Source organism: Nannospalax galili, unplaced genomic scaffold (assembly GCF_000622305.1).
Source record: "Nannospalax galili isolate Female #2095 unplaced genomic scaffold, S.galili_v1.0 scaffold857, whole genome shotgun sequence".
NCBI lineage: Eukaryota > Metazoa > Chordata > Mammalia > Rodentia > Spalacidae > Nannospalax > Nannospalax galili.
The window spans coordinates 358,551-372,044 of record NW_008338788.1 but is presented as its reverse complement, the minus strand read 5'-3'; the positions used below and the strand labels follow the sequence as shown (position 1 = coordinate 372,044).

Below are 13,494 nucleotides of genomic sequence, written 5' to 3'. Positions count from 1 at the left end.
CTCCCTTCCTCTTTCTCTCCTTCCTCCCTTTCCCCTCCCTTCCTCTCTCCCTCCCTCCTCCCTTTCCCCCTCCCTTCCTCTCTCCCTCCCTTCTCACTTTCCCTCCCTTCCTAGCTCCCTCCCTCCTTCCCTGCCCCCTCCCTTCCTTTCTCCCTCTCCTCCTACTTCCTCTTCCCTTCCCCTCTCTTTCCCCTCACTTTCCCTCCCCCCGCTTGGATTTTAAGAGACAGGGTCTTGATATATAACCCAGGTTGTTTTGAACTCATGATCCACCTGTGTCATCACATTCCCAGGTGCTGGGATTACAGGCATGTACCATCATGCCTGGATCATAGAGAATTCTTAATATTAACCAGGTGGTAATCTATCAGTCTTTTCAAATATTGACTTTACCCTTACAACAGCCCTATGAGATGGGCACTATTGCTCTCATGATAGACGTGAAGACCACTAAAGATGTCCAGTTATAAATATGTATGGACACTCTCATATGCTACTCCAAGTGGGTTCTTCCTTCTCTGGTGCAATGAACCCATTGGAAATCTAACAAAAGCTACAAACTCTATTAAATGTAAACTTGGAACATCCATCTGGTGTTTTACACCTGTTTTTGAGGTTTTGAAAATTTCTTCATCGTTCTCCTGAATTGCTGGTTAAGAATACCACACATCCACTGCAATGGGCACAGGTTCTGGGCTCAGGCAAGGGGCAGAAAAAAGACTCTACTTGCCTAGGACTCACATGACTCACCCTCTGTCCACAGGGAAGCGCATTTGTCTTGGTGAAGGCATTGCCCGCAATGAACTGTTCCTCTTCTTCACCACCATCCTCCAGAACTTCTCCGTGGCCAGCCCCGTGGCTCCGAAGGACATTGACCTCACTCCCAAGGAGAGTGGAGTGGGCAGGATACCCCCAACATACCAGATCAGCTTTCTGCCCCTCTGAATGGGCAGAAGGAAGTGGGTCTGTGGAATCCAGAAGTGTTTCAGTTCTGTGAAGAATGGCCCCATCTTCCTGCCTCTGAGAGACCTGCTGAAACCCAGGCCCTAGGCGGCTGCTCACGTCTCCCCATCACACTGCTGCTCCTCCAAGCTCTAGGGTGTGCTCCTCTCCCATACTGATAGAACCAGAGAAAACAACCATGTGCCTGTGTTGGTGGAGACAGAGATCCTGGAGGCCACATCTCCTGATGAACCACTTCTCTCTTGCTTGTAGCAACCACAGTTCCCATCTATCAGCTCCCTGTGCTCCATGGTCTGTGCTAGGGGACTCTGCATATGGTCTAAAGTCTGTGTCTATGGTTGAACCTCAGTTGTATGTTTTTATATAAATGGGTAACACAGTGTGTGATCTTTTACGTCTGATGTCTTTTACTTCATATATATATTTGAGGTTTCTCATGTTGCAGACCGCAGACACACACCATCAACCTGTTTCTTATCATCATCAACCTGCATCTTCTCAGTAAGCAAGAGTGTCAGGTAGCTCAGGCTGGCCTCAAGGTTGCTATGTTTCCCAGGATGGCCTTAACATCCTAATCCTCCTTACTCATTCCCAAGTGCAGGCACTATAAGCACACGCCACCACATCCAGCTGTAAAACTGTTTTTCAAGGTGTGCGATTTAGTGTCATTCACAGTATTGTACAACTACAACTATGCAGTTCCGGGTGTTTCTGTCCCGCATCACCCCTGGACCTACTAAGCCGTCACTTCCCACTCCCCTCTTCCCCACTCCTGCAACAACAAACAAACAAGGCCCGGTTTCCGTCTATGGACTTGTTACTCTGTGTGCCTCATATAAATGGGGTCAACGTGTGGTCTTTTGTGTCCCGTGTGTTTTGCTTCACACAATATTTTTGAGGATATTTTACATTACGGAGCACAGTCAGACACCATCACAAACACCTTAGATCCTCTGTTTCCTGTTATATCTCCCAGGAATCAAATGAGCACACGAAGTCTGACCTCCCTGCTCAGGAGAGGATTCCTGCTGTGTTTGCCCATGACTTATGGGTTGTCAGGTCCCTAGGGATCTTTCCAGATCTTTTGGTGAGAACTCCATCGCATTAACGGCAGCTCTGTGAGGGATGAAGCTGCTGTCTTGTTCACCGCTGTGCTGTGAGCATCTGGAACAGCAGGTGGCCTAGGCCAGGTGTTCAAAATACCTATTGAGGGATGAATAAATGAAAGATAAGTAAATAGTGACGAAGCCTCCACTCAGTAAAATCACCCAAACGTGCAGTTGACCACTCCTGTCTCACTTTACATCTCAATTTCTTCTGATGCCCAGAATAAATCCTGTCCCCGCAGGGTGCAGTTCTCTAAGGCAGCTCCTCTTGACCTCACTTCCTGTCTTCCCACCCCCTGACAAAAGTGGCTGGGAGCCACCCTTTCAGTAGACCCACTTAAAGCTCAGCCTCCACACATCACGTTGTGGGTATCTATGCTTTTCCTTGGGGGAAGTGTTGTTTATTTAACATCATCAGTTAAGAAGATAACTCCAGTCAGCCACTGGCCACTGGGAAACTGACTTTCAGCCACAACTTTGAGATGCTAAATTTCTGCCTGCTACACTGGGGTTCCTTGGAGAGTCACCAGGAACTTTTCTAAAGAGCCCTATCACACGCTCTTCTCAAAACCACAAAAATAAAACCACAAGCAAGGCAGCAAGCCCTTCAAGAGAGACAGAAGAATGTACTACAGGTAGAGAGGGACCTTGGAGCTCTCTGGGCTCCCCCTCTTCATCCTCCTCAGCGTCTTGCTAGTCTAGATCTGGGGTCGCTTCATCTCCAAGGGCTGTCTAGATCCCGAACCCCGGCAACTGCTTTTGCAGCATAGGGAGAGAGCTTGGGTGTGGGGGCCTGTGAAATTCATAAAATCCAAAGCTGGGAAGATTCTGGGGAAAAGATCAGCGATCAAGACCCTTGGGAAAGGAATGTGAGGGAGGCTTGTGTAAAACCATAGAGTTGAAGGTTTGGGTCTTCCCTGGTGAGGCTCAGGCAACACTGGAGGGTGTGATCCAGGTATGAGAGGAAGGCCCCTTCACTGGGGTCAGATGGTGAGATCTGGGCTCTGCCTCTGCAGCTTTGGGAGAAATATGGGGACGTCTTCACAATCTACCTGGGGCCCCACACTGTCGTATTCCTGTGTGGATACCAGGCGATGCGGGAGGCCCTAGTGGATCAGGCTGAGGCTTTCTGTGGGTGAGGGTTCATCGCCATCACTGATCCCATCTTCCAGGGAACTGGTGAGTGGGGGATGGGCCCTGGGGGCTGCTGGAGGGAAGACTGGGTGAGTCCTCTGAATCTTCCTACCGCACCCCACCAAATAGGCATATTCTTTGCCAATGGAAAACCTTGGAAAGTCCTCAGGAGGTTCTGTTTGACCACCATGAAGGACTTTGGGATGGGGAAATGGAGCATCGATGAGAGGATCAAGGAGGAGGCTCAGTGTTGGTAGAGGAGCTACGGAAAACCCAGGGTGGGCCCCAGGGTCTGGGCAAGAGGTCAATGACACGGGGACATAGAGATGCAGAACATGGCTAATAGAGACCTAAACAGATAGAGAGATGTGTCCAGGGAAGAGAGAGAGAGAGAGAGAGAGAGAGAGAGAGAGAGAGAGAGAGAACTGAATGATGAAGATATAGCATGTCCCTAAGGTGAGACCTGTGGGACCCTGGGACCTGGGGTGGAGGCTGCCTTGTGCCTGGTCTTATGGGAGTGAATATTTCTACCACTAGTTACAAGAAAGATTTTATTTCTTGTGAGGTGAGGGAGATTTTTAAAACATAGAATGTCATCTCCCTTCTAGTCCCCCCCTTCCCCCTTCCCCGGGGGAAGGGCTTGAGAGAATCATTAGTGTCAATTTGCAAAATATTCCCCAGCAAAGGCAGAGGCCAGGGTCCAGGAAGGGGACGGCCCTTGGAGGTAGAGAGAATCCAGATCCAGTCTACCCAGGTGGTGAGGAGGAGGGGGATGAAGAGGGGGAAGCCAGACAGCTCCATCTCCTCTCTCTACGGCACATTTTCCTGAAGGTTGACCGGCCTGTTTTTTGTTTCTTGGTTGATGGAGGGGAATGTCCTAGGAATAACCTTGACAAAGTTCCTGGTAACTCTCCAAAGGCTGCAGGGGGTCTCGTGTGGCAGGTAGAAATTTAATATCTCAGGGCTGCAACAGAAAGCTGGCTTCCCATTGGCCTCCAGCCGCCTGGAGATACCTTCAGGGTGACGATGCCAAACAAACAACAGTTCCCTAAGGAAGAGCGGAGAGGCCAGCAGTGTGATGTGTGGAGACCGAGTTTCAAGTGGTTCCACTGAATGGATGGCTTCTAGCCACTTTCTGGTAGAAGGTAGTAAGACAGTGATCAAGAGGCGTTTCCAGTCAGAATTGGGGCCATCCTGAACCCCTTGGAGACAGGGATTTGCCCTTGGAATCAGAAGAAAGTGAGATATAAAAGACATAGAAGACTAGCGCATATTGGGTGACTTAGTGATATCTCCTTTGGGTATTTATTTATTATTTGTTTATTATTCCTCAGCAAACATTCTGAACACCTGGTGTAGGCCACCTGCTACTCCAGGTGCTCACAATACAGCTGTGAAGAAGACAACAGGGTGGCCCTACACAAAGCTGGCATTGACATAAAGGAAGGTTCTTACCAAAAGACCTTCTAGAAAGATCTCCAGGAATGGCAATCAATAGATAATATGCAAAAAATAGCATGAATCCTCTATTGACCAGGGAGGTCAGGGTTTGAGTGATTGTGTGATATTTGGGAGATTTAAAGAGAAACAGAAGGGAATCCAAGGTAGCTCTGTTGGCTCATACAGCTCAGAGGACATGGGATGGGGGTGCTCTTGCTTACTGAGAAGATGCAGGTGATGATGATAAGAAACAGAAGCCTTTGATGGTGTGTGTCTGCGGTCTGCAACATGAGAAACCTCGAAAATATATATGAAGTAAAAGACATCAGACATAAAAGATCACACACTGTGTTACTCCATTTATTATAAAAATATACAAATGAGGCTGCACAGAAATTAGACCATATGCAGAGTCCCCTAGCACAGACCATGGAGCACAGGGAGCTGATAGATGGGAACTGTGGTTGCTACAAGCAAGAGAGAAGTGGTTCGTCAGGTGCTGTGGCCTCCAGAATCTCTGTCTCCACCAACACAGGCACGTGGCTGTTTTCTCTGGTTCTATCAATATGGGAGAGGAGCACATCCTAGAGCTTGGAGGAGGAGCAGTGTGATGGGAAGACATGAGCAGCCTCCTAGGGCCTGGGTTTCAGCAGGTCTCTCAGAGGCAGGAAGATGGGGCCATTCTTCACAGAACTGAAACACTCCTGGATTCCACAGACCCACTTCCTTCTGATCTGGTATGTTGGGGGTACTCTGCCCATTCCACTCTCCTTGGGGGTGAGGTCAATGTCCATCGGAGCCACGGGGTGGCCACGGAGAAGTTCTGGAGGATGGTGGTGAAGATGAGGAACAATTCATTGTGGGCAATGCCTTCGCCAAGACAAATGTGCTTCCCTGTGGGTACAGAGTTTGTGCTATGTGATCCCCAGATTAGTATAGAGTCTACTTCTTGAGCCACCCCTGAACCCAGACACATCTATCTATCTATCTATCTATCTATCTATCTATCTATCTATCTATCTATCTATCTATCTATCTATCTATCTATCTATCTATCTATCTATCTATCTATCTATCTATCTATCTATCTATCTATCTATCTACCTACCTACCTATGTATCAATCATCTATCTATCTACCTATCATCTATCTATCTACCTACCTACCTATGTATCAATCATTTATCTATCTCTCTCTATCTATCTATCTATCTATCTATCTATCTATCTATCTATCTATCATCTATCTCATCTATTATCTATCTTTATCTATCTATCACTTATCTATCTATCTATCATCTATCTATCTGTCTATCTATCTATCTATCATCTATCTCATTATCTATCTTTATCTATCTATCTGTCTATCATCTATCTATCTATCATCTATCTCATCTATTATCTATCATCTATCTACCTATAATCTATCTATCTATCTATCTACCTACCTATGGTCTATCATCTATCTGTCTTCTATCATCTATCTATCTATCTATCTATCTATCACTTATCTATCTATCTATCTATCATCTATCTCATCTATTATCTATCTTTATCTATCTATCTATCTGTCTATCATCTATCATCTATCTCATCTATTATCTATCATCTATCTACCTATAATCTATCTATCTATCATCTATCTCATCTATTATCTATCTTTATCTATCTAACTATCTATCATCTATCATCTATCTCATCTATTATCTATCATCCATATACCTATCTATCTATCTATCATCTATCTATTTATCATCTATCATCATCTATCTATCATCTATCTATCTATCTATCTATCGATCTATCTTTCTCTCCATTTTCTCAGTGTTCTGTTTTTACTATCTATCTCATCGATTATCTATCTTTATCTATCTATCATCTATCTATCTATCTATCTATCTATCTATCTATCTATCTATCTATCATCTATCTATCATCTGTCATCAATCATCTGTCTTCTGGTCTCTGCATGAAATCTATGAGCTTTAAGAAGCACCCTGAAACAATTGTTCATACTGTTGAGAATGGAACTGGTACACATGAGGGGGTGGGGTCTTTGGCTCCCACAAGCTCCCAGAGGTGGAAGGTGCCCCAATGTGTTTGAAAACTATGGCAATGGAGCAGCATTCAAGCAAAAGAAGCCTGTCAGCCCAGGCAGAGACCAGCACCTGCCCTGTACCTCAGTGCTTCTTAAATGACAAACTGTGCACCTAGGAGGGACAAGTGGAGGAGGGATTTCCAAGTAACCCCTGGCCCTTTCAGGAGGTGCCTGCATGGAGGTGTTTGGGAAAAGTTCCATATCCCTTTGGCATCTCCAGTATTAGGCAACATGAGCTTAGACATTCTTACAGAAGCTCACTGACAGAGCTTTCCTAAAACTGGTTCTGTGACCCAGATTTTTCCAGAACAGTTTAATGACATCTCATTCTCCACACAGCTTTACCAACCCCAGAGCTGGCTACTGGACACTTCTGACATCTCTTTAGTTCTGAAATTTGGCTTCATTTTTTTTTTTCTTTCTGCCCAAGGCAGTGTACCCAAACCTTTGTCTACCTGTCAGGCACTCTTTCCTTCTTTCTTTCTTTTTCACTTTCTCTCTTTTTCTTTCTTTCTTTCTTTCTTTCTTTCTTTCTTTCTTTTTTTCCTTTTCTTTTCTGCTTGTTTTTTCTAAATTCCCCATATACATTCATATTCTCCCTTCCTCTTCCTCTTCCTCCTCCTCCTCCTCCCCCTCCTCCTTCTCCTCCTCCTCCTGTTCCTCCTTCTTCCTCCTCCTTCCTCTTCTCTTCCTCCTCCTGCTCCTCTCCAACTCCTCCTCCTGCTCCTCTTCTCTTCCTCCTCCTCCTCTTCTTCCTCCTCCTCCTCCTCCTCTCCCTCCCCTCCTCCTCCTCTTCCTCCTCCTTCTCTTCTTCCTTGTCCTCCTCCTCTGGCAGATGTGGAGCTTAAGAATGAATACTTCTCCTCCTCCTCTTGTTCCTCCTTCTTCTTCCTCCTCCTCCTCCTTCTTCCTCCTCCTCCTCACCTCCTCCCCTCCTCCTGCTCCTCTTTCTCCTTCCTCCTCTCCTCCTCCTCCTGTTCCTCTTCCTCCTCCTCCTTCTCCTCCTCCTCTTGTTCCTCCTTCTTCTTCCTCCTCCTCCTCCTTCTCCTCCTCCTCCTGTTCCTCCTTCTTCCTCCTCCTCCTCCTTCTCCTCCTCCTCCTGCTCCTCTTTCTCCTTCCTCCTCTCCTCCTCCTTCTTCTCCTCTTCTCTAAAGATACTTGTCACTTGTTCATTCCATGTCTTTGTCTTTAGGTCCCTTTTCTCTATTTCTTAAATTTTTATTTATTTATTTTATGTGTATGAATGTTTTGTCTGCACTGTATGTAAGTGCACCTGTGGCATGCAATGCCTTCAGTCATTAGAAGAGGGCACTGGATCCCACCCAACTAGAGTTAAGAACCATTATTAGCCACCATGTGGGTGCCAGGATCTGAACCGAGTCCCCTGCAAGAGCAGCCAGTGCTGTTACCTGCTGAGCCATCTCTCCAGCTGGTTGTGCCCATTTTCATCCTGCTTTTCTCCCTCTCCCTTCCTTGTCCTGCTCTCTCCTTTTCTTACTCCCTCCCCTCCTTCCTCCTCACCACCCTCCTTCCATTGTCTCATGTTCACACTCCAGTCTTACAAAATGCCTCTTCCCGCCCTGGTCACCCTGTCTCCCTCTCTCTGTGCCTCCCTTCATTGTGGTCTTTGTTTCTGTTTCATCCTCTCTCTACTTTTCACGTCTGTCCTTATTTCTCCACATCTCTACCTTTCTCTAAACTTAGGCTAGGACTATTGAACGGAGGCATCCACTTTTATCCCGTTCTGCTTCTTGTCCCCAACTCTGAAGATTAAATGAGGGAGGAGACCATTATATTGGACAGAGCCAGAACAGGGCTGAGCCTATGACACTATGACACTCAAGACTAGGCAGTTCTTGGCTGGGGTGCGGCTCAGCAGTAGAGCACTTGCCTAGACTCTACCAAGGAGGGGCTGGGGCTTGCATCCGCACTAGAGCACCTGTGTGGAATCCACCCTTGAGGAGATGGGGCCATGGCTGAGCAGTAGAACCTTGTCTAGATCTACCAGTGAGACACAGGGGTCTTTGGTAAAGAACTTGCCTAACACATGCAAAGTCCTGGGTTCCATCCTTAGCCTAGAAAATAAAAACTGGGCAGTTGTTTCTGGGAATATCCTTTCTCCCAGAAGATAGGAAATCTGAACACTGGGGTTTTCATGGGCAAAGTGTGTAGAGTGGGTAGAGTGTATTAAATTAAAAAAAAAATTGGCTTAAGGCAGGCGCTTTACATAATAAACTGTAACCCAACTTAACAGGCAAGTGAACCCCAGACTAACTTGAGATTACATTTTGGCAACAAATAACAGTGTCTCAGCCAATCACAGCAGGCAACAAATGCCATTCTGCCTCATCTCCAGCACACCCCAGCAAGCCCAAAGTAGAGCTGTTGCCAACCAAACTACTCTTTTGTTCATAAACTCTGCCCACATTGCTGTGTAAAGCAGTTCTTTCTGTAAATAAACTTGATGTGTCTCGTGTTCTTAAGATGAAAGAATGTCAAGTGCAGAGACACGTGTGTCAAGACCTACCCCAACTCCCCAGGGATCAAGGACAAATCCAAACGTCTCCCCAGCTTTGAGACTACCCAGATCATAGCAGTGCTCATGATGGTGTTTGCGTGTTGCTGCTGTTGTTTCTTAAGAAAATCAATTTTCTCTGGTTAAGCCCTTTTTAACATTTTTCAAAGTACTCCTTACAGGATTTATTTTTGTTCTCCAGCCCCTCATGCTGTTGCAGCTAGGGTGAACTGGGGTAATTCAAGCAAAGAAGCTGCAAGAGATATATATTGCTGACTGTGTCCTGGAGGATGGACTTGCCCCCTGGTGTCTGGGAAAGGAAACACAGGTCCATCTTACCTATGGAGAAAGGCATAAAATCTTCATTTTTCTTCAGTGCCCCGTTGGCATCCAGAAAGTGGTCAGGGTTGAAGGTGTCTGGTTTTTCAATGACGTGGGTCATTGAGAGCTGAGCTTAGGAGGGGGTACACTTCAGTGTTCTGAGGAGAAGTACAGGATAAAAAGATATTACCATTCCCTGATGTCATATGCAAAACAATGAATGACTGAGTAATAAATAAACAATAGTAAATAATGAAACATGGAGACTCTGTAGACAAGCCGCAAACAGGCTGGGATGGGGACTTAGGAGGATGGAGGATGCTTCTACCGAAGAGATGTGGAATCCCATGGTCTCACCTTGGGAAGCAGGTACCCCCAGAATAGAGTGTCCTTGGTGACTTTGTGTGGCACACCAATTGGGAGAAGATCTGAAAAATCTCTAAATTTCATGCACGACTACCTCAGTGTATGGCATTTTGATGCGGTCATCAAGGTTGGTATGCGGTGTAAACCAATCACCTGCTCAATCTCTTTTTGGACTTTCTCTGTGTGGGAAAAGGGAATAGTGAACCCACTTCACAGGCTTTGCCTGCAGTGACGCTATTTTCTGTGAACCAGTAACCCAAGGAGAGCACACAGCGAGGCGACTGGCCTGAGGAAGTTGCAGTCCGCTTGCGGGCACCTATCACTCTCCTGATCTTAGACATCTGTCTTTCAGTGCCCATGCTTAAGACTGTATTTAAAGTTCTTGAGACTAGAGAGATGGCTCAGCCTAAGAGCACTGACTGCCGTTGCAGAGGACCTGGGTTCAGTTCCCAGCACCCAAATGTTGGCTAACAACAGTTTGTAATTCCAGTTCCAGGAGATCCAAAGCCCTCTTCTAGTGTCTGAGGGCATTGCACATGGTACACTGATACACATGCAAGCAAGATACTCATACATATTAAATATAAATATATACAATTCTAAAAGTTTTCTTCAATAAGCTTCCAACCTGTACCATAATGAGTAAGAAAAGCCTACAGCAAGGGGCTATTGCATCAGGACCCCTCAGAGCAATCATTTTGGGGTGAGGGCAGGAGGGAGAAAAGCAATAAAAATCATTACACTTAGAAGATAATGATCTGTATGAATTGTCTCCCCCCATGCACAGTTACACACACTCTCTCTCTCTCTCTCTCTCTCTCTCACACACACACACACACACACACACACACACACACACCACAGGAGCATGCACACGCACACACAGGCACACACACTAATTTGCATGGACTTTTATACTAAGAATTGCAGACTAAGAACCTGAGGTTAGGTCTTCAGAATATATCTGGAAAGCAGACTAAATATTAATCCACCAACAGCTGCACGCAAAGATGAGTACATGGTCAATCAAAAGATTAAATCAGTTAATGAATGTGTAGATTGATGAGTGACTGAAATGGAAAAACTGAAGTCTGGATTCTTGTGTTCAACTTAGCAGTCAATATCTGAGACAATTAATAGATGATTCAGGGATAAATCAATGAACTTAACTGCCCAATCATCAGGTAACCACTAGATTTATGAAAGAATGTGAATTTACAAATTTGTGAAGGTATGAGTAAATACAGGAATAAATGAATAGGTGGACTGAATGGTGAATCAATCACAGATAAATGAATGAGTTATTAACTGGATAAATAGAGGAACAGATGGAAAAATGAAGGATCGAAACAAAGACTAGTTGGTGGAAGGATTAAAGAATTAAGCCTGTTGATATGAGGATGCATGTATTCATGAACCAATGAATCAATGACAAACAGTTCATTCAATAATCATTGATCAAAGAATAAACTTATCAATCAAAATAAATCAATGAAGCATATGCCCTTGATGATTAATGAATCAATGAGTGCACAAATTACTTGATCAGTGGATGGAGAGATTGTTGAATGGATGTGTGAGTGCATGGATGGATAGATGTATGGGTGGGTGAATATATGTTTGGGTGAATTGATAGATGAGTGGGTGCATGAATAAATGAATAGATGAGTAGATGGCTTGAAGACAGGTGGGTGGTTCGATGAATGGATAGACGGGTGAGTGGATGAATAGTTGAGTGGTGAATGGATAGATGGGTAGGTAGGTGAATGGATAGGTGAGTGGATGAATTGAACTGGTGGATGAATGAATAGGCGGATGGATGAAAAGATGTAGGGATGATGGATGGATGATGGATAGTTGAATAGATGGTTGTGTGGGTACATGACTAGATGGGTAGGTGATGGGAGGAAAGATGGTGGAATGAATGGATGCATGAATGGTGTATGAATAGATAGACCAATCTTTAAGTGATGGGAGAAACAATGGAAGAACAGGTTAATAAAGTGTTCATTCACTCAACAATATGACTGGCTTAGTTTGGAGCTAGACCAAAGCCGGCAGAACTCTAGAAATAAAAAGCCAGTGTTGACTCTCTCATCCACACCAACCTCTGCATCCAAAAGGGAGTAAGAAAACCCTCCCAGCTGGCTATCTCTGACATACCTGCCACATGGGGATATTTGAGCAAGATCAGGAAACCGTAGCGGAGTGTGGTGCTGCTGGTCTCAGTGCCAGCAAAGAAGAGAGAAAGCAGGGAGATGGTGAGGTTTTTGTGGTGAAACTCTGTCTGTTGGTTGGATTTCTCCTGGGTCCACATGGGGGGAAAGAAGGGCAGGTCAGGAGACTCTAGACTGTGCACGCAGGAAGGCACACTCATATCCCTGGGCACTGCCCTGTCTGAGGACTCACTGTGTGGACCACTTCCCATGTCTCTGTTCCCATCATGTCCTTGGCCTCTCTTTATTCTTCCTTCATCTCACTCTCTGTGGTCCGTGTTATGTTTGTCATCTTTTGTCTCCCAGGCTCTTTCTTCCCGTGGGGGTTTCTGCTTCCTGTCTCCTGCCCTGTGTTTCTTCCCCAGTCAAACTCCCTTTTCCCTCCCTGTTTCACTTTCTCCCTTTCTCTTGTCTGCATGTTCCCATCCTTCTGCATCGCCTCCCCTCCATTGTCCTGCCCCTCGTCCCTATCCTCCTCCCCCTCCTCTCCTCACATTCCCAGACTTCACTCCCACACGTTCCACCTTCTCATTCTCGCAGATCTTACTTTCTCCATGCGCAGAAGGTAAACATCAATGAAGTCTCTTGGGGCTCTGGGGTCCAAGGTGGCCCGGTGCTTCTCCACACTATGGCTAATGTAGTCGAGGACTTCCTGCAGGTTTTTGGAGATTTGCCTGTGGGTACCAGGAAAGTGCTTCAGGATGTCAGGGAAGAGTTCAAACACCTAGAACACAGAAGGGCCTGTGAGGCCACCTGGAGCCATCAAGTCTCAGGACGCAGGCAGTGCCCGTTCCAACTTGTTCTCTTATTCTCCTACACAGATGTAGACACAGACAGACAGACAGACAGACACACACACACACACACACACACACACACACGTACTCATGCTTTCTCTAGCCTTTGCCTTGTATTCTCTTTACCTTCTTTTCCTAAGTCCAGCTTTTGCCCCTGACACACAGAGTTTTTATGACATTGTGTCATTTTAGCCCCGGTGGCTTTGAACTCCATTACAAGCTGAGGATGATCTTGAACTTCTGGTCATCCTGCTTCCATCTCAGAAGTGCTGAGGGTACACGCACACACCACCACGCCCAATGAATGTGGTGCTGGAGATTGAACCAAGAGCTCTGCCCATTCTAGGCAAGAATCCACACCTGAGCTACACCCACAGCCCTCAGATTTTAAAGACAGGAAGGAGCCCAGACTAGCTGTGAACTATGATCCTCCTGCTTTATTTCCCTGAGTGTTGGGATGACAGGTGTGCACCATGATGCCAGAATGGCATTTCTCTAACCCCGTCTCTTACCTTCTTTCTTTCCTCCCCACCCCTTCC

General features: G+C 45.9%; 1 protein-coding gene and 1 pseudogene across 1 annotated transcript in view; one reads left to right on the top strand and one right to left on the bottom strand.

Moving 5' to 3' along the window:
• Window positions 1-1,145, top strand: part of LOC103734444 (cytochrome P450 2B1-like) — a 24,158-nt gene extending 23,013 nt beyond the window's left edge. The window contains 1 exon segment of the mRNA XM_029563638.1: window positions 764-1,145. Within this exon segment, the coding sequence (XP_029419498.1) occupies window positions 764-945 (182 nt within the window). The 3' untranslated portion in view covers window positions 946-1,145.
• Window positions 1,146-5,021: 3,876 nt separating this feature from the next.
• The window catches only part of LOC103734443, a 20,913-nt pseudogene continuing 12,440 nt past the window's right edge, over window positions 5,022-13,494 (bottom strand).